The sequence below is a fragment of the Crocuta crocuta genome, unplaced genomic scaffold, assembly GCF_008692635.1.
Source record: "Crocuta crocuta isolate KB4526 unplaced genomic scaffold, BGI_CrCroc_1.0 scaffold30, whole genome shotgun sequence".
NCBI classification, from domain to species: domain Eukaryota; kingdom Metazoa; phylum Chordata; class Mammalia; order Carnivora; family Hyaenidae; genus Crocuta; species Crocuta crocuta.
In genome coordinates this window covers 1,799,288-1,823,416 of record NW_027528345.1, presented here as the reverse complement: position 1 = coordinate 1,823,416, position 24,129 = coordinate 1,799,288, and the positions used below count along the sequence as shown (strand labels likewise).

The window sequence follows — 24,129 nt, the reverse complement described above, 5'->3', positions numbered from 1 at the left end:
TAAGAGAAGTAGTCTTAATTTTTGCAGGTCCGAGGAACATGTGGTCCACCCACCACTAGACTAGAGGTCCCTGCAAATTCAAATGCATGCACTAGAAAAGCAAGTAATACAAATGTGTAGAAGGCATATAATTCAAATAAAAACTTATAAAAACTGAACTGGCCAAATGAAATATGTTGACAGCCCCAATTTAGCCCACTGGTCAATAGTTCACAACCTCTACTATAGAGATCCTAAAATTAATGCCTACATATATTAATATTGAGTAAACTGAGAGCTTTAGACTTGTACAGATTTATTTCCTTTCTCTAGGATTACTTTTAATCAATTCTGGTTTGGCTTTAGTCATCCTTGCCTGAGGCACATTATAAAAATCAGATTTATATAGCACATTGTAGTGTTTAATCTAAGAATGCTGCATGTTCAGCACTTTATAATTAAAAACTTTACATATATTATCTCATTTACTAATAATGTCTGTGACAAGGTTATAGCCTGGATTTTTTTATTCCTGGTCAATTCTCTCATCTATGAAAACATTTGTTGAGTGTGGATTATGAAAGTTGCAAACTCCATTAACAAAACAAAACAAAACAAACAAAAAAACACAACCAAAGCAGAAACTCTTTGAGATTACTTGTTTTGCTAACATTAAAAAAAATTGTTTTAAATTCTCAGCAAAGTGGATATGGAAGGAACCTACCTCAACATAATAAAAACCATTTATGATAAATGCACAGCTAACATCATACTCCATGGTGAAAAGCTGAAAGCTTTTCCTCTAAGATCAGGACAAGGATGCCCACTTTCACCACTTTTATTCAACATGGTGTTTAAAATCCTAGTCTCCACAATTAGGCAAGAAAAATAAATAAAAGGCATCCAGGTTAGAAAGGAAGAGGTTAAACTGTCACTATTTGCAGATGATTTGATATTATATGTAGGAAACTCTAAAGACACCACCAAAAACTATCAGAATAAAAGAATTCACTAAAGTTGCAGAACACAAAAAAGAATATAGAAATTGATATGAGCTATAAGAGTAATTAAGAAACGAATTCCATTTATAATTATATCAAAAAGAATAAAATACTTAAAAATAAATTAAACCAAAGAGATGAAAGACCTGTACACTGAAAACTATAAAACGCTGATGAAAGAAACCGAAGACAACACAAATAAATGGAAAGATACACCATACTTAAAGAAGGTAAAAATCAATATTGGCAAAATATCCATACTAGCCTAAGCAATCTACGGCTTTTATGTATTCCCTATGAAAATACCAATGACATTTTTCACAGAACTGTAACAAAGAACTCTAAAATTTGTATAGAACCACAGAAGACCTTGAATAGCCAAAGCAATCTTGAGATAGCAAAATTAAGTTGAAGGTATCACACTCCCTGATTTCAAACTATACTACAAAGCTATAGTAATCAAAACAGTATGTTACTGGCATGAAAGCAGACACACAGGTCAATAATATACAACAGAGAGCCCAGAAATAAACCCATGTATACATGATCAATCAATTAACCCAAGAATATACACTGGGGAAAAGACATTCTCTTCAAATAAAAATAATAAAATAATAAAAGCTGAGAAAACTGGACCAGCTGACATGCAAACTGGACCACTATCTTACACTACATTGAAAAATTAATTCAAAATAGATTAAAGACTTGAATGCAAGACCTGAAACCATAAAACACAGGTAGTAAACTGTTTGACATCAGCCTTAGCAATATTTTTTGGACCATGCTCCTCACAGAAAGGCAACGAAAGCTATAATAAACAAATGAGACTACATAAAACTAAAGAGCTTCTGCACAACTAAGGAAGCCATCAACAAGATGAAAACATAACCTAACGAATAGAAGATATGTGTAAATCAAACATCAATAAGGGGTTAATGTCCAAAATATATAAAGAACTTAAACAACACCAAAAAGACAAACAACCCAATTAAAAAATAAGCAGAGGACTTGCACAGACAGCTTTCCAAAGAAGACAGATAGGTGGTCAATGTATGTTGACGTTGAACTGATCAACATCACTACTCATCAGGGAAACGCAAATCAAAGCCATAATGAGATATTATATCACATCTATCAAATGGCTATTATCAAAAAGACAAAAAAAAAAAAAGTGTTGTCAAGGATGTGGAGAAACAGGAATCCTTGTACACAGTGACAAGAATATAAATTAGTGAAGCCACTATGGAAAACAGTAGGGAGGTTCCTCAAAATATTAAAGATACACATACCATATGATCCAGCAATTCCACTCTTGGATATTTACCCAAGAAAATAAAAACATTAATTCAAAGAGATATATGCATCCCTATATTCATTGTACTTTATTTATAATAGCCAACATATGGAAACCTAAGTGTCCACTGATAGATGAATGGATAAAGCAGATGGGATACACACATACACACAAAATTGAATACTACTCAACCATAAAAGGAATGAAATCTTGCTATTTGCAACAACATAGATGAACATAGAGGATATTATTCTAAGTGGAACAAGTCAAACAGAGAAAGAGAAATACCATATGATTTCACTTCTACATGGAATCTAAAAACCAAAACAAATGAACAAAAAATGCAAAACAGACTCAGATACAAGAGACAAACTGTTGGTTATCATAGTAGAGAGGGGTTGGGGGCAGGTAACAACAGTCAAGGGGATTAAGAGGTACTTCCAGTTATGAAATAAATAAGTCATGGGGATATATTATATAGCATGGTGAATGTAGTCAATTTTGTAGTAACTTTGTATAATGACAGATGATAACTAGATTCAATGTGGACATCATTTTGTAATGTATAAAAATATCAAATCACTATGCAAAATTAATAGGATATTATACATCGGGGCATCTGAGGGGCTCAGTCAGTCGAATATCCAACTTCAGCTCAGGTCATGATCTCACAGTTTCTGAGTTTGAGTCCCACATTGGGCTCTGTGCTGACAGCTCAGAAACTGGAACCTGTTTTGGATTCTGTGTCTCCCTCTCTCTTTGCCCCTATCCCACGCACAGTCTTTCTCTCTCCCTCTCAAAAATAAACATTAACAAAAATACAGGACATTGCAGGTCAATTATATTTCAATAAAAATAAATAAATATGTGATAGGAAAATATCTGAGCCAATTTCTTTCTTAATCTCCCCAAGCCAACATCTTTGATTGTTTATAAGGAACAGTTATTGTATATCACATGTGAAATACTGCTTGAAGAAAAACATTTACAATATTTTACTGCAAGAAAAAAAAAATCAAGGAGAAAAACTACCAGAGGTAAGCATCCCACAATAAAACACTGATCATGACAAGCCTTGAAAAATTATAACTTCCATTTATCCAAAATCTAAGCAAGTAAAGCTCAGCTTCCTCTAAGCACATTATCTGCCCTTTGATGACAAAGAGAAATGGCAAATAAATATGCTGATTTTAGAGATTTCATTATGAAAAACAGGATCCCTGCAATTCGATCCAATTCTCTTCACCTTTTATAATTAAAATATTACAAAATGATAAATACGTTTCAATTAACTAGACTATCCCCTTCAATGCAAAGTGGGAATTGTACCAGCTGCTCTGAAAGAGAAATCTTCACAGGATCCCAAATTCCCTTCAAGATAATGCACATACTTTAATCTGTACTTCAGCCATATCCTTAAATCGTTGTAAACTGGAAACCAGAATTTTTGCCAGCAAATTCCCAGTTCCTATGCATAAATTCTTCTTTGTAATCAAGCATCCTATAAGACTTAAACCCAGACATTGAATTTCTAGAAGGATAAAAGAAAAAATAATAAAATTAATGGTTTTAAATCTCAAAACTGAAGAAACAATTTAAAAACACCTAGCCAATGGGTAAAGCCTATAAAAAAAATCTATCCTAAATTCTGGGGCATCTGGGTGGCTCAGTTGGTTAAGCATCCAACTCTTGATTTGACTCAGGTCTTATCTCACCCATGAGATCAAACCCCACATAGGGCTCTGCAGAGACTCTGCACTGAAGGCCTGGAGCCTGTTTGGGATACTCTCTGCCCCTTACCTGCTCACCTCCCCACCAAAAATAAATAAATAAACATTTTTTAAAAAATCTATCCTAGGGGCATCTGGGTGGCTAAGTTGGTTAAGCATCCAACTTCAGTTCAGGTCATGATCTCGCAGTCCGTAGGTTTGAGCCCTGTGTCAGGCTTTGTGTTGACAGCTCAGAGCCTGGAGACTGCTTCAGATTCTGTGTGTGTCTCTGTCTGCTCCTCCCCCGTGCTCTCTCTCTCTCTCTCTCTCAAAAATAAACAAAAACATTAAAAACAATCTATCCTAAATCCTAACTTCAAATTATACCAACCTTGGTCATCCGGATACATCTGCAGCGTATGAAGTACCGAATCAATAGCACCTTCCAGAGATAATACTTCTAACGCATCAGGAAGATGTGCTATAGAAGAAATTACTTTCAATCCACATTTCTGAATCCCAGGATTTCCAATGAACTGAAATCAAAAGGACAACTGATGTTTTCTATTTAAAATGAATTATTAATTCTTACCTCAGTTAAAGCCAACTATGGACTGAACAAATACAAACAAAGCAGTCCAAATATAAGTAGTCCAAATAAAGATTTTTACCTGTGATTTTGCCTTACATTACTAATTACTTTTAAATTATGATTAAGGATAAGAGGTACCATTTTAATACTTACTGAGTACCTGTTCTGTGCCACACACTATGCTAGGTACTTCAGGTGCATTTTCTTTTCACACGAATCTAAAGTCCATATTAATATCATTCCCAATAGCAGATGAGTTCACTGGGGGTTAGAGGAGTTGTGTATTCCCAAAGTCACACAGATTGTTGCTGAGATGCGACCAAATCAGGGATGTTGGACCCCACCGCCTGCATACTGCATATTTAGCCAGTAAAATGCAATGCTGACTCTCACCTATAGAAAATACTAATTGAGAACTTACTCTTTAAGTGTTTTATGTGCCGGGTGCCTGGGTGGCTCAGTCAGTTAAGCACTGGACTTCAGCTCAGGTCATGATCTCATGGCTCGTGGGTCCAAGCCCCACATCAGGCTCTGTGCTGAAAGCTTAGAACCTGGAACCTGCTTCAGATTCTGTGTCTCCCTCTCCTTCTGCCCCTCCCCTGATCTTGCTCTATCTTTCTCTCTCTCTCAAAATTAAACATTAAAAATTTTTTAATAGTGTTTTAATTGCCATGTCTCATTTTTCCCCCTCAACAGCCTCATATGATAGGGTCACCAAATTTTAAAGATATAGGAACAAGAAGAGCTCAAATCAGAAAGCTAATATATGTCAGGTCTAGGACTTGAATATAAATATGTCTCCCTTAAAAACTGAGAAGCCAAAAAAAAGAAAAAAGAAAGAAAGGAGGGAAGGAGGGAAGAAAGGAAGGAGGGAGGGAGGGAGGGAAGGAAGGAAGGAAGGAAGGAAGGAAGGAAGGAAGGAAGGAAGGAAGAAAAAAAGAAAGAAAAGAAAAAGCCCAGGATGTAATTGCTACCTCTTCCAACTTTTTAACCTCAACTCTTCCAGATGATTTGACATCATTTACAGGTATCCTAATAGAGGCCATTTCTTTTTCCAAACTATCCTACTTATTGACTGAGAAGAAACAGTCAACACACTTTCCAACCAGGGACCATCACAGTTCTACCTTCACTCCTAATAACTGTGACATATAGCTAACTCTTACACGGGATGGGCCATCTCTGCTTTTCCACAATGCTTTCCATGATATGAATGCCCACCTAACAGTTTTCCTTTCAAAAAATTACAATGCTGTCCTTGACAAGTCTTTTGTTTTCAAAGACACTGGTTTCATGGTATCTCTACTCCAGATCTCTGACTAGCACTACTGTGGGTATATGCTACAGAGCTGAGAGCTTCAAGTCACAGCTCAAGCTCTGTTAGAGCTCCTTCAACCAAGACGATCTACCTTCCAACCCTTCTCACTTCTATACTGTCAATGAATAGATTTCATTCCTTTCCAGTCTAGTCCTCTAATGCCTCTCAACTGTCCTGATTCAGCATCTTTTTTTTTTTTTAATAGGGTGTGAGCAGAAGCATCATTTTGTCATCCTGTGCCTTTCTCCTTCAGCCCTAATTGGTCAGCTTGGACCTCAGTTCCTCTTTCATTTTGTCAGCACACTCATATCCTTGCCCCGCTTCATACTTTTTCCTGTCCTGGGTAGTAATTTGGAGCCAGTTAAATTTAGGTTTAAATTCTGCCTCTTCTCACTTAATAGCTCCATTTTAGTTCCATTAAAAATGAATGAAATAACATTTACTCAGAAGTGGTATTTACTCAGAAAGTATTATTCAAGAAATACAAAGAAATTCAAAGTGGTTCAAAGTGAATATGGGGGGATGCCTCATGTCTGTCTCTATCTCCTCACCTTAAACTGGTCCTAAAAATGGAGGGTTGTTATGAGGATGAACTATGACTCACCATCTGTGCAATAAACTCTGAGTGATGGTCCTGTTCAGGCCTTGGGCTAAACACCCCCCTCATAGATGAAAAACTTCTAACTGGGAGACAGAACGTCCCTTGATTGATCTTCCAGTCCATCAAGCTACCATTTCTCCCCCATTTCTAAACGTATTAATAGAAACATCCACACCCACTATCTCCACATTCTCCCCGCCCCTTAATTTCATATAATCAGACTTCTGTCCTTACCACTCTGAATTAAAAACCATTCAAAGAAAAAGTCCTTTAACAACCAAACTGCTGCTTTTTCCTCCCTTGATTTCCGTGCCATGGTACGCCCCTAATTATTCTCCAACTTTAAAACCATTCATTTGCCCATCTCCTTTACCATCTCTTCTTTCAATGTCAAACTTTGTCCAGTTCTTTTCTTAAAACCCTTCTATTTATGGATGGGACTTCATACACTAACATGGTTCGTGTCACCATAACAACAACAGCAACAACCACAACAATAATGCCAAAATCTATGCAGCACTTGCTATGCGCCAGAGATTCTTTGAAGTATTTCTCATATATTAACCCATGTAATCCTCACAATAACCCTATAATGTAGAAACACTATGTTATTGATGAAAATAATCGAGACTCGGAAACCTTTAAGCAGATAACTCAAAGCACAAGTTTACACTCTCCTAAACTCTAAGTCCCCATTACCTCGATGCTTGACACTAATATCTTAAACTCAGATGTTCAAAGCTAAAAGTTTATTAACTTGTCAAGAAAAAAAGAAAAAGGAAAAAATTAGATTGTAGACTGTCTGATCTTTCTGTTTTTTTTTTAATTTTTTTTAATGTTTTATTTATTTCTAGGAGAGAGAGAGAGACAGCGTGAGCAGGGGAGGGTCAGAGAGAGAGGGAGTCACAGACTGAAACAGGCTCCAGGCTCTGAGCTGGCAGTCAGCACAGAGCCCGACGCGGGGCTCGAACCCACGAACCGCGAGATCATGACCCAAGCGAAAGTCGGGCGCTTAACCGACTAAGCCACCCAGGCGCCCCTGATCTTTCTGTTTTATTAATAGCACCACCATTCCCACCTCCTGGGCAGGGCCAGATTCCTTGGTGCGCACCTGCACATAGTTTTCTGTGCTTACAAGGGCCCCGCACTTGGTATAATGTTCTCCTGCCACCATCTTGAAATTCTTCATAATTTGTAAGCAATGAGTCATGCATTTTCATTTTGTTCTGGGCCCCACAAATCAGGTAGCCAGTCCTAACCACAAAATGCATCATAGGCTTATTTTTTATGCTAATAATTAAATCAAACCGATATTTATAGAGCATATGTATTTGTCCTTAATACCAGCCCTCCAGCAAGTTTCTAATCAACTATTGGTTCTGCTACATTGAACTCCTCTAATCTTGAACTATTTCAGGTGCAGTTGGATGATGAGTAATGACTAACTTGCATCAGGAGACCTGTGATTTGTCAATGCATAAAGAGAATGACAGCTTCACATTATTACATATGATGGAGCTCAAATAAACCATTTGACTATGCTTTTTTAAAAAATTTAATATTTTACTTATTTCTGAGAGAGAGAGAGAGAGAGGCAGCATGAGCAGGGGAGGGTCAGAGAGAGAGGGAGACACAGAATCTGAAACAGGCTCCAGGCTCTGAGCTAGCTGTCAGCACAGAGCCCGACGCGGGGCCTGAACTCACAAACCATGAGAACATGACCTGAGCCGAAGTTGGAGGCTTAACCAACTGAGCCACCCAGGTGCCCCCCATTTGATAACTTAAAATAGTGGTATTTGACTTCTAACAGATTCATAAATTTTAAAATATATATACAGGGGCACTTGGGTGACTTAGTTGGTTAAGTTTCCAACTCTTGATTTCAGCTCAGGTCATGATCTCATGGTTCATGAGACCAAGCCTGCTTGGGATTTTCTCTCTCCCTCTCTCTCTCTGCCCCTCCCCCACTCACTCTCTCTAAATACACAAAAATATGTTACATGTATATATTTATGGTATTTACAAGCCTACGATAGATTTTTCTTTCACCTATCAAATGTTCTATCTTGAAAACAGTGATATAATGTACTGCTGTTCAAATGGAAATTAAAATCAGTTTAGTAGTTTATACTTAGCAATGTTACCCAAATGAAATTTTTGGAAATGCCAGTGGAAGGACATTACAGATGTTAAATAGAACATCCTATTGCCTATGCCTCACAATCTTCCAAGTTTTTCAGAGAATACATAAATAATTAAAATGGTTTCCTCAATGAGCTAGCTAGCCAGCTCAAGCAAGTCAACTGGTTTGAAAAGAGCCTCTTTCCTAGCTGCCAGCTAAGTCAACTGCAATTCAAGAAAGCTTTCTGGAAAAAATAAAAATACTGAATGTATACCTAAAAAGAAGACATCATAGTCCAGAAATAAATTAAGATAAATCCTAATAAAATATCTGAATTTCAAGAAAAAGAATCCTTTGGGTATCCAGGTGAAAATACCACTCATTTATAAGTGTGGGGGGGAAAAAAAGCTGGTTTTAGATTTTTCCCCTAAAACATTCAGCACTAAAAGACACTGAAATGCCTACAAGTTTTTAAAGAAAATAAAATCCCAATATTTTACAACCAACCAAACTATTTTTTCAAGAATCCAAATATAAAGACAACAGCATTTGAACAACAGATTTGAACTTCAGTCTGGATGTTATTGAAGTTTTATATATATCCAAACATTACTTCACTTTAATAAATACTTTTCGGGGCACCTAGGCGGCTCAGTCTATTAAGTGTCTGACTTCAGCTCAGGTCATGATCTCAGGGTTTGTGGGTTTGAGCCCCACATCAGGCCTCTGCTGTCAGTGCAGAGCCTGCTTAGGATCCTCTGCCCCCGTCTCCCTCTGCCCCTCCCCTTCTCATTCTCTCTCTGTCTCTGTCTCTGTGTCTCTCTCTCAAAAATAAACATTTAAAAAATGAAAACAAATAAGTAAATACATATTTTTCATGGTCTTCGCATTGTAATCTTAGTTGAATCTGAAATTCTACCTAATTGGGAATTCTGCTTTCCAAAAATAGACTTACTTTTAAGGGTGACTCGTTTCACAGGTCTGTAGCATTTGGGCCCCAAATCTCTGATGTTTTGTAACACTTATTCGGAATAAAACATGCAATCACAGAATTTTAGAGCTGAAGAAGTACTTATATTCCTCTTTTAGAGCATTTTTTCCTCAAAAGTGGTAAAGGATTGGGGGAACCACACAGGGGAAGTTTTTAAAAATAAAACACTGTCACTTCTATTTCTCCCTGACCTTATCTCCCTGCCTGCAAATGATAGTCACTGTTTAGCAGATGCCTTGTCATTACTCAGTTGTCAAAATGGGGGAAAAAGGGGGGAGGAGGTGGGCAGGCTTCTCAACCACTGCTTCTGGGATTAATGAGCAAAAAAAAGGAAGACCTGGGAGCTGAGTGCTCTCCTTGTCATCACGGTATTTACTGGCAGGTGGGTCTCTTGACTGTGGACTCCTTCCACTCTGCCACACTTACAGTCAGTAACTTTAGAAAAGACGGGCTAACCAGAATCACAGTTACCTGTAAGGCTGCTCTGGGACCTCTTACTTCTCACCAACATACACCATGAATAAAATTCACTGACTCCTCCTCTACACTCCTAGAGTATTGTCCACAAAGCCAGTGAGGCCCAATGCAGAGCAAATGATTCACGCATGGCTGTTATTTCCCTCGCCAAACTATGAGATCCAAGACAGAAGGGCACAAATCATGTTCATTTTTGTCTTCCCAGTGCCTAACACAGTTCCTACCACATACTTGTTTTCATCAAATATTTCTGGAATTGAATCAACTCATTATATTGCTATTCTTAAAAATCATACTAAGGGTTCAGTACAAATGACTCAAATATATTAGAGACAATTACATTATAAAGTTCAGTTTAAATTGAATTTTTACAGGAGATCTCTCTACAGGCTATTCTAACTGATTTATGACATTTTTCAAAGTAGAGTAAATCACAGGGAATCATTTCCATTTATCACCTTGACTGCTCTCTTCCTTTCATGAAAACATGAACTCTAATCATTCTTTACATCTTTACTCTTATATCTTTTATAAAGACCAATTGATACTGCATTAAACTTTCAAACCACCTTAATTCCATCAATTCCTTTTGCATTTCACAATATAAATGTAATTGTATGATTGTTGATTATTATATACCTATATTCTATTACATATCTATAGATGTATATATCTATGGATACATAATATTACATATCTATGTATGTACGTATATACATAGATACATATCTATGGATACATAATATTACATATCTATGTATGTACATATATAGATACATACATTATACATATGTATATATAGATACATACATATAGATATATAATAGTATATAGGTATGTAATTAACTAAAAATGGACAGAAACAATGCCTACCAAACCATTTCAAAGGTTATCTCTGAGGAGAGCAATGAAAGTGAGCCTAAGTAATCAAAGAAGCTTTTAATGTTGTGCCCTGTATCTTCATGGACTGAAACCTTTTGGGCCAGAAAAAACAAACAGCCAAAAGAAAGAAAACAGCAGCCACAGTTCCTGATATCACTCATGAGGCTTAGCTGAACATCTAGCTCTTTAGTTCTCTTTCTGACTGAGTAGACTGGAGTGGATTTATGTTACCGGCAATCTGAAGAACCTGTCCACGTGTGTGGTCAATAGTACACTTGCCTTAGCTAGAATGGTAGATCTCTTCACTCCCTGCATCCGTATCGGCATCTTATGTCTCTACCACCTAACTTCCTACTATCATAGTAAACAGAAGATGGAAAACTTAGGCTAAAAAAGCCCATCTGTTTCTCCAAATTTTTCATAATCTAGTTAATGGCATAAAGGCAGAAAACCTATATTGTACATACCCTGTTCAAAGCTGCTAGGACCAGTTTATGAATATCATTCTTGAAACACTGTTTTTTAACCATATGTAGCTTATGTTGATACTCCGTATCTTCCGTGGATTCTTCTGGCATGCCTAAGTAAGTAAATAAATAATAAGTTTCTCATAAAGATTTAAACTAAGCAGACTGCCACTTCCTAGAAATGACCATAATTAATTTAACAACACATACACATGTTGTACTTTTTCTAATGTACAGTCCCCTATCAAAGAAATAACCCTTATCTTTAAGGAATTTATAAAAACAGTTTATCATTAAATGTAAAATAAATGCAATATGTGCGGATGTTTACTGAATTTAAAGTAGCAAGAGCTACTATGTGGAGAAATTTTCTAGAGCAAATAATACCTTTTCTGTAAGAATAATCTGTATTCATACAGAAGCTAAAAGATTTTTTTATGCAACAGTGGACAGCTTGAGAAAAGCTCAGTTATTTGGACTACAACATGAAAAGGTCAGATATGAAATGCAGACATAAAAGAACAGCTGAAGCAACAGTGAAAAGAAAAAAGATTTTCATTTCAGCATTATGGTGGTAAAGAGCATGTCCTTTTGTTAAAAATCCTATATTAAGTTCCTCAAACGAAACATATTCCTTTTTAAGCTATGTGGTAACTGAACTATCCTAAAACTGTTGAAAAAACAGGAAGTCAAAAAATAGTGGTTATCTAATAGATACTATGTACTACAATTATTATGAATGAATGATGTCTCTAAAACCTAGGACTATAGAAATAATTATTAATAAGCAATTCTTTATAAAATCTTCCACTTTAATAATTTGTATTAACATGGGGCACCTGGGTGGCTCAGCTGGTTGAGTCCAACTTCAGCTCTGGTCATGATCTCACGGTTCGTGAGTTCGAGCCCTGCCTCAGGCTCTGTGCTGACAGCTCAGAGCCTGGAGCCTGCTTCAGATTCTATGTCTCCCTCTCTCTCTACCTCTCCCCTGACCCACCTCTTAAAAATAAATAAACATTAAAAACAATTATTTAAATAATTTTTATGAACACAAACTATAGCTTTTCATTTACCTAACCAAAAAAAAAAAACCTTAAATGCTTATTACATGCCAGAGGTGTTGCTCAATGTTGGGAATACCACAATGAATAACAAAGGCTGGGTGGGCCTCCACCCTCCTGGAGCTTTCAGTCATTTTAAAATACGTTCAGACAGGTTCAGACATCCACCATGGCTGTATGACCTTGAGCAAGTCGCTTAAACTCTCTGTGTCTTATATTCAGTAACCAAGCCCACACCAATTTCTGAAATGGCCCATTACATCTCAGGCAGATGTAGCCACTAAGAGCAGGCCCGGTGAGTAGTAAACACTTTATCACATGTAATGATTCTAAATAAACATCCTTCTTATATTAAGATCAAATGAACATGATCATAAATTTCATGTCTGGTCTTTGTTATGTCCTTTGAGTTTCTACTATCCATAAAGGATATAATTTCCTTTCCATGTAACAGTCCTTTAAATTGTACATACTGTCAAATTTTGAGGGCAAGATCCATAACCTAATCATCCCCAGATTACCAAGAATTCCAAGCATAGTGCTTTAGATCTAACTGCTGTTCAATCTAACTGCTTGTTGAACAAATGTATATATAAAAGTGCCTACTCAGAAGTCAGGTTGCACAGGTTGAAAATCTGACTCCATTACATAAGCTGTGACCTTAAAATCTCTACTTCTCATGCCTGTTTCTCACAAGTTCTCATGTGTTCTCATGCCTAAAATGGCACACACACAAAAATAGGTATCTGCCTTATGGGTTGCTATGGGAATTTTAAAAATTTATACACATAAAGCATTTCGAACAATGTCTGACACATTTTAATTCCTCATGTTTTTGGATTATTATTAATAACTACAAATGAATGGGTTGTTTCACAGTTTTCAAATCATCCTAAATCATCTCCAGATTACACAAATTCAGTTTCTCTTATTGTTCTTTCAGATATGGTTTTATACTCATAATCACCTTTCTCTACACAATTCCCAATTTGCATAAGTTCTTTCTTAAATAATTTTACATTATTCCTTCTAGATCTGACACTAAGTCAAGAAAAAAGAAACAATGCAATATTTTATTAAGATAGCTGTCTTATCATTTTACTGAAGCCACAGAGTCAAGCATCTGGGTGGCTCAGTCGGTTAAGCATCTGACTTCAGCTCAGGTTATAATCTCATGGTCCATAAGTTTGAGCCCCACAGTGGGCTCTGTGCTGACAGCTCAGGACCTGGAGCCTGTTTCAGATTCTGTGTCTCCCTCTCTCTCTCTCTACCTTCTCCTGTTCATGCTCTCTCTCTCTCAAAAATAAATAAACATTAACAAAATTTTAAGTCACCAAGTCAGTTACTTCAGTAACACTGTTGGGAAAAAAGAGGAAAAATTGAAAAGGACTACGTTGAAAGAAACTTTAGAGACCTAACACCCCATATGCAATATGTGGCCCTGAATTCAATACTGAATTACATAAATTTGCTATAACACACAACTTTGTTACAACTAAGACAATCTTAGTATGGTCTAATTAATAAATGAAGTGAGATATTATTAGCACCTACCTCAACTTAACATGTTCAAACCAAAATCATTCAACTTCAAAACTACTGAAGTACTGATACTATAGTTAACTCATTGATACATAGAATGGTTAAGATACAGTATAGCAAATTATGGTGTAGTATGGTAATACACTATGGTAGCATAGAATAAAGTAGATAGATAACAATTTAAAAAAGTATCTAATGATATGTTTATAAATGTGTCAACTAATATGTATTTCTATACATGAAATACAACCCCAAAATTATAAAATTATTTTCAAGGGTACTCATTTAATACAGCTAAACATCATTACTAAAAAAACATCACTTAATTCACCTTTTAAATACGTAAGTCCACATAGCTAACGATTATTGCTATCGATGTGGCTTCAAAGTCAATCTAAGAACAATAAAAAAACTATCTTCAAAAAAATGTTAATGTTTATTTATTTTTGAAAAAGAGAAAGATAGAGTATGAGTGGGGCAGCGGCAGAGAGAGAGGGAGACACAGAATCCAAAGCAGACTCCAGGTCCTGAGCTGTCAGCACAGAGCCTGATGCGGGGTTCAAGCTCACCGCCTACAAGATCATGACCTGAGCCAAAGTTGGACACTTAACTGCCTGAGCCACCCAGGCACTTCCAAAATTTTTTCCTTAACTAAAAGAATATTATTTTATTAACTAACATGTGGTTCTGAATGTCTTCTGCTTATCTTTAAAACTCAAAAGATTAAAGCTGACACCTTTAAGGATGATCAAAATGGTTCTGTTTCATTTGTTTTTTTACAATCTACAAAGTTCAAAAATACTGTAGTAATATTTGCAAGCAAAATTATGTCTGTTAAATTATACCTTAAAAGTTGCATGGCAACTATGAATACATATCATGATTCAATTCAAAACCTACTGATGGAATAGTTATTTTAGTTCAAGGTACCAGGGGATTAAAAACAACAACAAAGATGACTGAAGGAAGCCCCCTCCTTGAAAAAAAATGTATATTCTTGAACTGAGTATATTCTTATTCTCAGAAACATAAAATGCCAATATGATTAAAGACAGCAGTAGATTTACAAGGATTTCATTTAAAAAGAGTGCATACAAACAAACGTGGACTTTAAAAGAATAGGAATTTTACAAAACAACGACCAAAAGTAATCACATCCTTCATATTCAGTGGTCAGAAAGTCCTGTCAAACGTATCTCCTCACTGTCTCTCAGTTCCACCCTCTCCTCTGCTTCCATTGCTGGGCCCCCGCCATGTCTCACCTGACTACTGTGGCCTCCAACACAATCTCCCTGGAGGAGGCTTTCATCCTGCCAATCATCCTCCACAGCACAGCGCTATCATTATAAGCTTCAGACCTGGTCATGACACCGAAGTTTAAACACCTTTAATGAATTTGAACTGACTTCTGTTAAAAAAGCACACACTGCTCAGCGCTGTGGTCAGGCCCTTGACTTCAGGCCTCTGCCACTCCTTCCACATTCATCCCCAGGCACGTATCTCGTCACATGCCACACCTCACTCAGCCCAGACCACGTGCACTCCCTCTTTCTGCCTACAATGTCCTGCCCAGCCTTCCTACTGGCTCAGCTTCAACTTCAAATATCTCAGTCTTGACCTACGCCTTTGAATAAATTACTTGTGCCTCCACCAACATTCTCATACCCTTTTATACCTATGGCTGTAACAGCTCTACTCATACTGTCTGGTAATTATCTATTTACATATCCATCTACCTCTAAGCTCCAATAATAGTACAGTAATGCCTTCTTCATTCATTTTTCATAACTGGGCAGCCATCACAATGCTTAGAACGGAAGAGATTCTTAATAAATATATGCTGAATGAATGGAGGAGCCAGTGTTTTAAATGGGCTTTAGGGGTGGCTGGTTGGCTCAGTCGGTTAAGCATCCTGGCTTCAGCTCAGGTCGTGATCTCACAGTCCATGGGTTCGAGTCCCGCACTGGGCTTTGTGCTGACCGCTCAGAGCCTGGAGCCTGCTTCAGATTCTGTCTCCATCTCTCTGCCCCTCCCTTGCTCACATTCTGTCTCTCTCTCTCATATATAAAATAAAACATAAAATAAATTTAAATAAATAAATAAACAAACAAACAGGCTTTAAAATACAAGTAAGGTCACATAGATTTATATAGGGGGTAAAGAGGAGAAGACAGAAGTTATTGAGATTAATGAATAAAAGCCACGCGGTTATATTTAAGAAAGACTCATTCAGCCACAAAGTAAAAGAAGGGCTGGAAAGGAGAAAGTGAAAATTAGTTAGCAATTTTTATAGTTCAGACAAAAACAAAACAAAACTTGGATGGCAACAGAAATAGAAAAAATTATCAGAGATTGACACTCTCCTTGGAGGCAAAGCTCCATACTTTGTATTATAACGATTGCTTGTATAAACAAATTTTCTAATTTTCTTACAAATGAATCTGACCCTTCCACATCATCATTTTTCCTCTCCTTTTACTTCTGGATTAGTGGGAAGATTTGCATTTGGTTGGGAGAAAGTGGTCCTTTCTTTTTTGCTTAGAAAGTTGATATTTCACAAAAAGTGAAAAAATCCATCAAAATTGCCATCTGTTCCCATCCATTTTGTGACTTACCTGGGACGATAAAATGTAAAATAGCTCGAAGTGCCTCCAGCTGCACTGATAATGATGCCTCATGACTTTTCATAACCGTTATTATATTGGGGGCCACAACTGCCATTGTGTCCATGGAAACGTTACTGGAAACAGAAGATTGAAACGCTTATTAAAAGTACAACCTTATTCCATTATACAAACCACAAGCTGAAATAAGTACAGGAGAGCAGATTCATTCTACTTTATCAGAAAAGGTGACATGAAAATGCATTTGCATGCAGTAATATGAACACACCTACTTTAATTATTATTTAATTAAACCCTGACCTCAAGAAGTAGAATTCCTAACAACCCGGGAATTCTTTTATTTAATTTCACAAAACACAACTTCCTTCTGACCTGCACATGGTTCACTGGCAACAACCCTGAAAAATAGGTGTTGTTATCCGTATTTTCCAGATGAAGGGTTTAGGCTGACCGACGTGATGTACCAAGGTCCTACCACTAGAATGTGACAGAGCCTTGACTGGAACACAAACTTGTCTGAGCTCCAAGATCAGGTCTCTTTACAGTGTACCAACCTGACTCTTCCAAATTAACACCATTGGGCTCCCCTATATGGTATTCTTAATTAGTTTCATTTGCACTGAAGTCTTAGCTTCTCTAAGGTATGTTAGCTACTCTTTCCCTACTATATGAAGAAATGCCACTCGACTAGATTTCAGTAGGTACTGCACTGTAAAACAGGTAGGCTGTGCTTTGCACAGTGTCGTGTTAACTGAGGCCTGTGCGTTATTAGAACCATGCCCTCGCTTCGTGTGGCTCCGTGACCACAGTAATATACTCCCTCTTGTCTGCCTGGAAGTACCAGTTTAAACATATCCCTTCCTGGTAGCTTCTCTCGTTGGGTCATTCCACCTCGCTCACTCTCCTCTCACCACCGTGCCCTTACTCACCCCTGCCACTGCATTAGCACACAGTACTATAACTGCCTCTTCACACATCAGTCTCCCCAACTAGACAGTGAGCCTTTTAGTGGCATGCCCATTGTCGTAGTTAACTTTGAATCCCCAGGACTAAAACTTTACATAGTTTACCTATGAGGAAAAAACCAGAAGCATTAATTGCACAAAAACTACAGAATCTTAAACTGTAGATTATTCCACTGTCTTTTTATCTCATTTATAAAGGTTCACACATGTCCAGGACCATAAAAACCACCACTGGAGATAAACTTTGCACTTAAATATTCAAGAGCAATATTTAAATAAAATAAATATGACTGAAAGATATGATATATATAAACATAAATAAATTAGCTGCACCGATGTTAAAATCAATATAATCTTATTCCTTAAAAGCCTACTGATATGCTATATACAATTCACCATGGTATATGCATTTCATTTATTCATACTTAATGACAGTATTAATAATAGCTGTGATTTATTGAGTGCTTACAATGTACAGGCATTATCTTAACTTTGTAAAAATTAAGTGATTAAATATTTACATTATAAACTTACAACTAATGAGGTTACTACTATTATCCCTCTTCACCAAAGGGGAACCTGATGTTTAGAGACCAAACGGCTGGCTCAAATTAATGAGAAAGCCAGGACATAAAATCAGTTTCTACTGCAACATTTGTGCTATTCGGTTTTTCTTTTACACATGATAGTCTCCTAGATAGCCTATTTTTTGTTTGAGATTTACGCAGACTAGGCCAAAGTTGCTTCACATTCTTTGGCCTAATAAAATGCAAAAAGGCATCGGGCCTATCCTGCAGGAGGTGCCTTCTATACATAATTCAGTTTTAGTCTTTTAAACAGGTGTTTCTTAAGCCANCATCTCTCTTCTTCCCAGCTAAGGAATGAGAGCAGGAAGAGAAGACCAGGTGAATTCAAATGAAAGAATCATAATAAATATCAGGTGTGAAAAAACAGAAGCCATATTCTGATTTTACCTCAGACCTTTCCTACACAGTAATTTGAAAAACTGTTTGTACAGCTGCTATTTTCCAAAATGTGGTCAGCATCAAGCACAAAGCACAAAAGCCAATTCAACATATTTCTACAGTCTCTGCCATCCCTTTCAATACTCAGATAAAATAAGTCTAAGGTATCAGTGATATGAGATCATATCCCACAATGTTTCAGTCTGCATGTCTTATGTTTTCCTTTTAATTCTTAGAAATATCCTTGAAATATTGATATATTCCTGGCCCAACCTTATATATTTTGTGTAAGTTCATGAATCTATATTACCTTCCTTCAAAAAGATGATTTAGCATTTTACAGCCACTTTCAGCAACCTCAGGAGAATGTATATGCTTCTGCATTAATTCCAATACATTCAGGTATATTCCTTTCGACAAGAGGATTTTTCTGAAATTAACTATAAAAATTTTTTAATGTTACTCATAGAAATAAAAGCACATTTTCATAATTCTGCAATAAGATATAGAATGCTAAGATGGTCCAAATTCATAGAAAAGTATATACAAGTACATGTAGAATTTATATTTCATTGTAACTTTAAGATCATTAATGTTTATTTCTAAAGCATGCACCATTTTCAACTTTTCACATTTATTCACAATTTCAGTTGATGTTTTGATGTTTAAAGTTTTATTCAAAGAGTAGACTGGTTCCAATATAATCCTATCCATTTGAAAGGAGTGTTAGGAGTGTTTTTGCAGGAAAATATTTTAAATAAAGCCCTCCAAAAGAGGAATGAAAGTTACATTTCATTCTAATATTTATAACAGTGTCACAAAATAACTGCACTTACATAGACCTATGAGGCATGATAGACACTAGTGAACTGGGAATAAGTCACAGGTGCATGTAGATACTGACCATCCACTCAGACCTTGGGGGGAAGGGGGAGTATGGTGGGAACCTAGTAGAACTGGTAGGGTTCATGCCTTCAGCTCCCTTCTCCATTCATCCCAGTGGACTGTACAAACATTATTTCTAGGTATGCCATCACGTGCAAAGGGATGGAAAGCACTGACAGAATAATTACATAATTTCACAAAGCAATGTCGAAGCTTAATAAATACAAACATGCTTTACAACTGATTTTATACTCTCTGTGCGAAGATTACTATATCCCAGCAACAATGATTACAGAATAATTTTTCTTTGTTATAAACTTCCTTCACTACATGCACATTCATTATCTTATACTTTCCATTTAAGTATTAACTGTCTTGAAGACTCTGTATAAATAGCAACGGCAACATTACGCACTGTAAGTCAACACTCTGAAAGTGGCAGGAAGTGAAACCCTGAAAGTGTTAAGTACCACAGATGGTCCTAGACTTTCGATGGTTCGACTTACGATTTTTCGACCCTGTGATGGTGTGAAAGTCATACATGTTTAATAGAAACCTTACTTCAAATTTTGAATTTTGATCTTTTCTCAGGCTAATGATAGGTGGTACAATACTCTTTCTTAATGCTGGGCAGTGGCAGCAGGCCACAAAATAACAAGAGTAAGCAACCCATACACTTCCACGCTCTACCTCTCATCCCGTTTTTCACTTTCAGTACAGTATTCAATAAATTACATGAAATATTCAACACCTTATTATACAATAGGCTTTGCATTAGACGATTTTGCCCAACTGTAGGCCAGCATAGGTCTTCGGAGCACATTTCAGTTCAGCAAGGCTACACTAGGGCATTCAGTAGGTTAGGGGTATTCAATGTATTTTCAACTTTCAATATTTTCTACTTTTGATGGCTTTATCGGACAAAACCCCATCATCATAAGTCGAGAAAGATCTGTATTTTGAAAATGAGTTATCAACCTCAAATTGGGAAAGGAAGATATGATAGAAAATTGGGAAAATTCAGAAATAAGTGGAATTGGTATACACATTCTAAAATACTGCCAAAATCTGAAAAATTCATACCTTTTAAGGACACCCAGAATATCACACACTAAAATATGATAAGTTGGTTATTTCGCTTGGTCATGTAGGAGGGTTTAATAACCCTTCCTAAAGTGGCTAACGTCTGACCAAAAGGATACTTAAAAGATGGAAGTCCCTCTACACCAGCAGTGCTCCACTGCAGAGAACCTTAAAACCACTCAGAGGACTTGCTGAGAAACAGGTTGCTGGGTCCAAACCCAGAGGTTATGATTCAGCAGGTCTGAACAGGGCCCTAGAATTTACATTTTTAACAAGTTTCCTGGAGATACTACTGGCCTATGCACCATACTTTTAAGAACCACTGTCCTGGACATTCACCTAACCTTTGACTTAAAACTTGAGAATAGAGATTTCATTAAACACTGGACCTACAAGAAATTACACCATGCAGTCACTTTAGAGTTCACAGAACACTGTAGACATCTTATCTCATTTACCGTATATCTGCATAATAGTCCTGACCGCTTCCACTCCATTTTAGTAGTAAATGATCTGCCTTAGAAGGCCAATAATAATATGTGAACTTCCTTCAGCTCTTCATCCAATATTCACCTTCTTCCCTGGCTGCCTCATCACCATTTCATCTCCTCTGACCCCTAACAACACACCCTCCTTCCTTGATTCATTTTCTTTTTTCATAGCTACCTCACATATCATATATGTTATTTAGCCTTATTACCTGTCTTCCCCTCTCGAGTTGAAGCTCCCTGAACCGAGGAGTATTCTATTTAGCTGATGTAACCCAAGTGCCTAGGTCACTGTCTAGCAGGTGCCTAGGTCACCGCCTAGCAGGAGCTCAGTAAATATTAATTAATTGAGGGAAATGTCACACAAGATGTTCAAGCTTTGGCCTGGGTTAACATCATTGCAGAAACCAGTTCTGCCTGCCAGTCCTGTCATTTTTCTAGAAAACCACATCCAACCCTGCATACCCAATGTTTTCAGGTGTCTTTCAATGAGAAGCTGCCCACAGACATTGGTGACCAAGCTGCTCATGCTCTTAATACTCTCCTAAGGCGGAACTCCAAGAACAATACAAGGGATCTGAGTACAGTTTACCTAGCAGGTGGCCAAGAACAAAGAACTAAGGAACTAGGAAGAGCAGGGCACTGATTCTGAACAAAGAAATCAAGGTTGACTCCAAATGTAACTAATCCTCAGACACTGGTTGTTTCATTGGCATCGCAAAGGTTTCTACAGGATGAAGAACGACAGCACCAGCGCAACATCTGTATATGGTCAAGGTTGCTCTCCTCTCCTTGAGGTGCCACACAAAAGCAACCAAGTCTGGTCCTCATTTTCAGGAGGGAGATCCCTATCCAGGTCTCTACGCAGTAGAAGATAGAGGATTTAAGGACAGCAATCCCTTTCCTAATACTCCTGCTCTGACTCACTATTACAGAGGGCAACCTCTGTCTGTGTGTGAGGACTCTTCCCAGCTTAAGCCTTTTATTAAAAAGCCACCTGAGGGGCGTCTGGGTGGCTCAGTCTGTTTAGCATCTAACTTCAGTTCAGGTCATGATCTCACAGTTGGAGGGTTCAAGCCCTGCATCGGGCTCTGTGCTGACAACTCAGAGCCTGCTTGAGATTCCGTGCCTCCCTCTCTCTCTGACCCTCCCATGCTAGTGCTCTCTCTTTCTCTCTCTCTCTTTCTCTCTCTCTCTCTCTTTCTCTCTCTCTCCCCCCCAACTCGCTGTCTCCCTCTCAAAAATAAACAAGCATTAAAAAAAAATAAATGCCTGAGAGGTAAAGTGGGAAAGAAAAAAAAGAAGAAATTATTTTCCTCTTGATTCGACTTAAATAACAGCATTGAGAAGCATGCATGGACTGGTTCGCTGATTCCCTTCATTTCTATGGAGGTTCTCTACTAACAGGTGGTGCAAGCACTGGTCTCTGGTTCAGGCTTTCAGTGTTTTTCCTCTATTTTGCTCCCTCTAAAAATATCCTGCAAGAGCTGCCAACTCCAAATGCCTTTATGATGAGTTTTCTCCCAAGATTTTCTGGCAGTATTTCCTGTTCATGGAGGCTCGGAATCTGAACGGCCAGAGCCTCAATTTTAAACCTCGGAGTCTTTCCAAAGATATAATAGCCATTTTTCTGTCCCTAATAATAGAAAGCTTTAAAACTTACACGTAAAGGACAATTTTACCAGATTTTACAATGGTGAAGATCTCTCTACGCATTGCATTATCTAGAAAGTTTTCTTTAAAAAAAAAATAACAGGAACAGTACATGAAAGATAATCGAAAAGAGTGACCATTTGGTGTTTATTATAGGTACCAAAAAAAAAAAAAAAAAATCCCATTCAACACAAAGTAAAATTCCATCCATAGAAACTGGTTCATAAAATGCAGTATAGATGTACAAGGGAAGCTATGGTGCTATTAAAAATGATAATATGAAATTTTACATTTATCAACACAAAAAAGAAAACACATACAATCTGCTTACAAAGAGTATTCATATTATCCCATTTCTGCAAAAATAGAACATATAACATATACTGTATATATTATGTGTGAGTACACACATAGAAATTCAGGAAAAAATCAAAATGTTTATTTTCTTCTTTACCCTTTTGTCTATATATCATTCCATCTATGTATCAGATGTATGTCAACATATGTGCTTTTTTTAATAAGGCATTACCTTTATAAGTTTAAAACAACACAAAATTCATTTCCTTTTATTAAAAAGTGATGTACTCCTGGAGCCCCTGGGTGGCTCAGTCGGTTAAGCAGTCGACTTTGGCTCAGGTCATGATCTCACAGTTGGTGAGTTCAAGCCCCGCGTTGGTCTCTGTGCTGACAGCTAGGAGCCTGGAGCCTGCTTTGGATTCTATGTCTCATTCTCTCTCTCTGCCCCTCCCCCACTCATGCTCGGTCTCTGTCTCTCAAAAGTAAATGCTAAAAAAATAATTTGTTAAAAATGATGCACTCCTTACCGTTTTGTTCTAACAGAGTTGACAGCGCATTTGCAGAGGCCTGGAAGACTTCTTTCGATGAAGAGTGCATCAGCATGGAAAGCATCACTTCCCTGTGAGCTGGGAACCTTTCACAAATTCAACCACAACATTAATGGTAACCTTCTGAACAACTAGTTCAGATATCCTCTTTTCATTACCTAATCTCTCTAACGACAAATAAGGCCTTTAAACAAGATTTCGTGCCACCTTCACTTTAACAACTCACTTTGTGAATTATAGGCAGTTTAAGACAGTTCAAATCCACTAAATATGAATAAGTTAGTATCTCTCTGTCCTTCAGAGTTGATAAGCAATAGAGAGGGAAAAAAATTCAACAAATAAAGAGGTGTTAAGAGTAAAATGATAAAGTGAGAAAAAGCATGGAAACAAGAAAAAATAAAAATCATAAAGCAGGATGAATTTTAAAACTGTAGAGCATAATATGTTTTCTTTGAATAATATATTTATTTTAAAGGTCTCCTAGGGATATTAAGGAATCAGTGTGCTAGGAGCTGAAAATTATAAACTGCAACAGGAACCTATCCTCTTAAAAAGATTGCTCAAAGTGGATTAGGATGCTGGTTT

At 37.1% G+C, this 24,129-nt stretch overlaps 1 protein-coding gene across 1 annotated transcript in view; it reads right to left on the bottom strand.

Moving 5' to 3' along the window:
• Positions 1–24,129, bottom strand: part of LRRK2 (leucine rich repeat kinase 2) — a 144,963-nt gene that overhangs the window by 93,207 nt on the left and 27,627 nt on the right. The window contains exons 13-18 of the mRNA XM_077753653.1: positions 23,524–23,630; positions 18,901–19,030; positions 16,652–16,776; positions 11,434–11,546; positions 4,375–4,519; positions 3,666–3,805 (exon numbers count right to left, since the gene is read on the bottom strand). Of these exons, the coding sequence (XP_077609779.1) occupies positions 3,666–3,805; positions 4,375–4,519; positions 11,434–11,546; positions 16,652–16,776; positions 18,901–19,030; positions 23,524–23,630 (760 nt within the window). The remainder of the gene's footprint in view (positions 1–3,665; positions 3,806–4,374; positions 4,520–11,433; positions 11,547–16,651; positions 16,777–18,900; positions 19,031–23,523; positions 23,631–24,129) is intronic.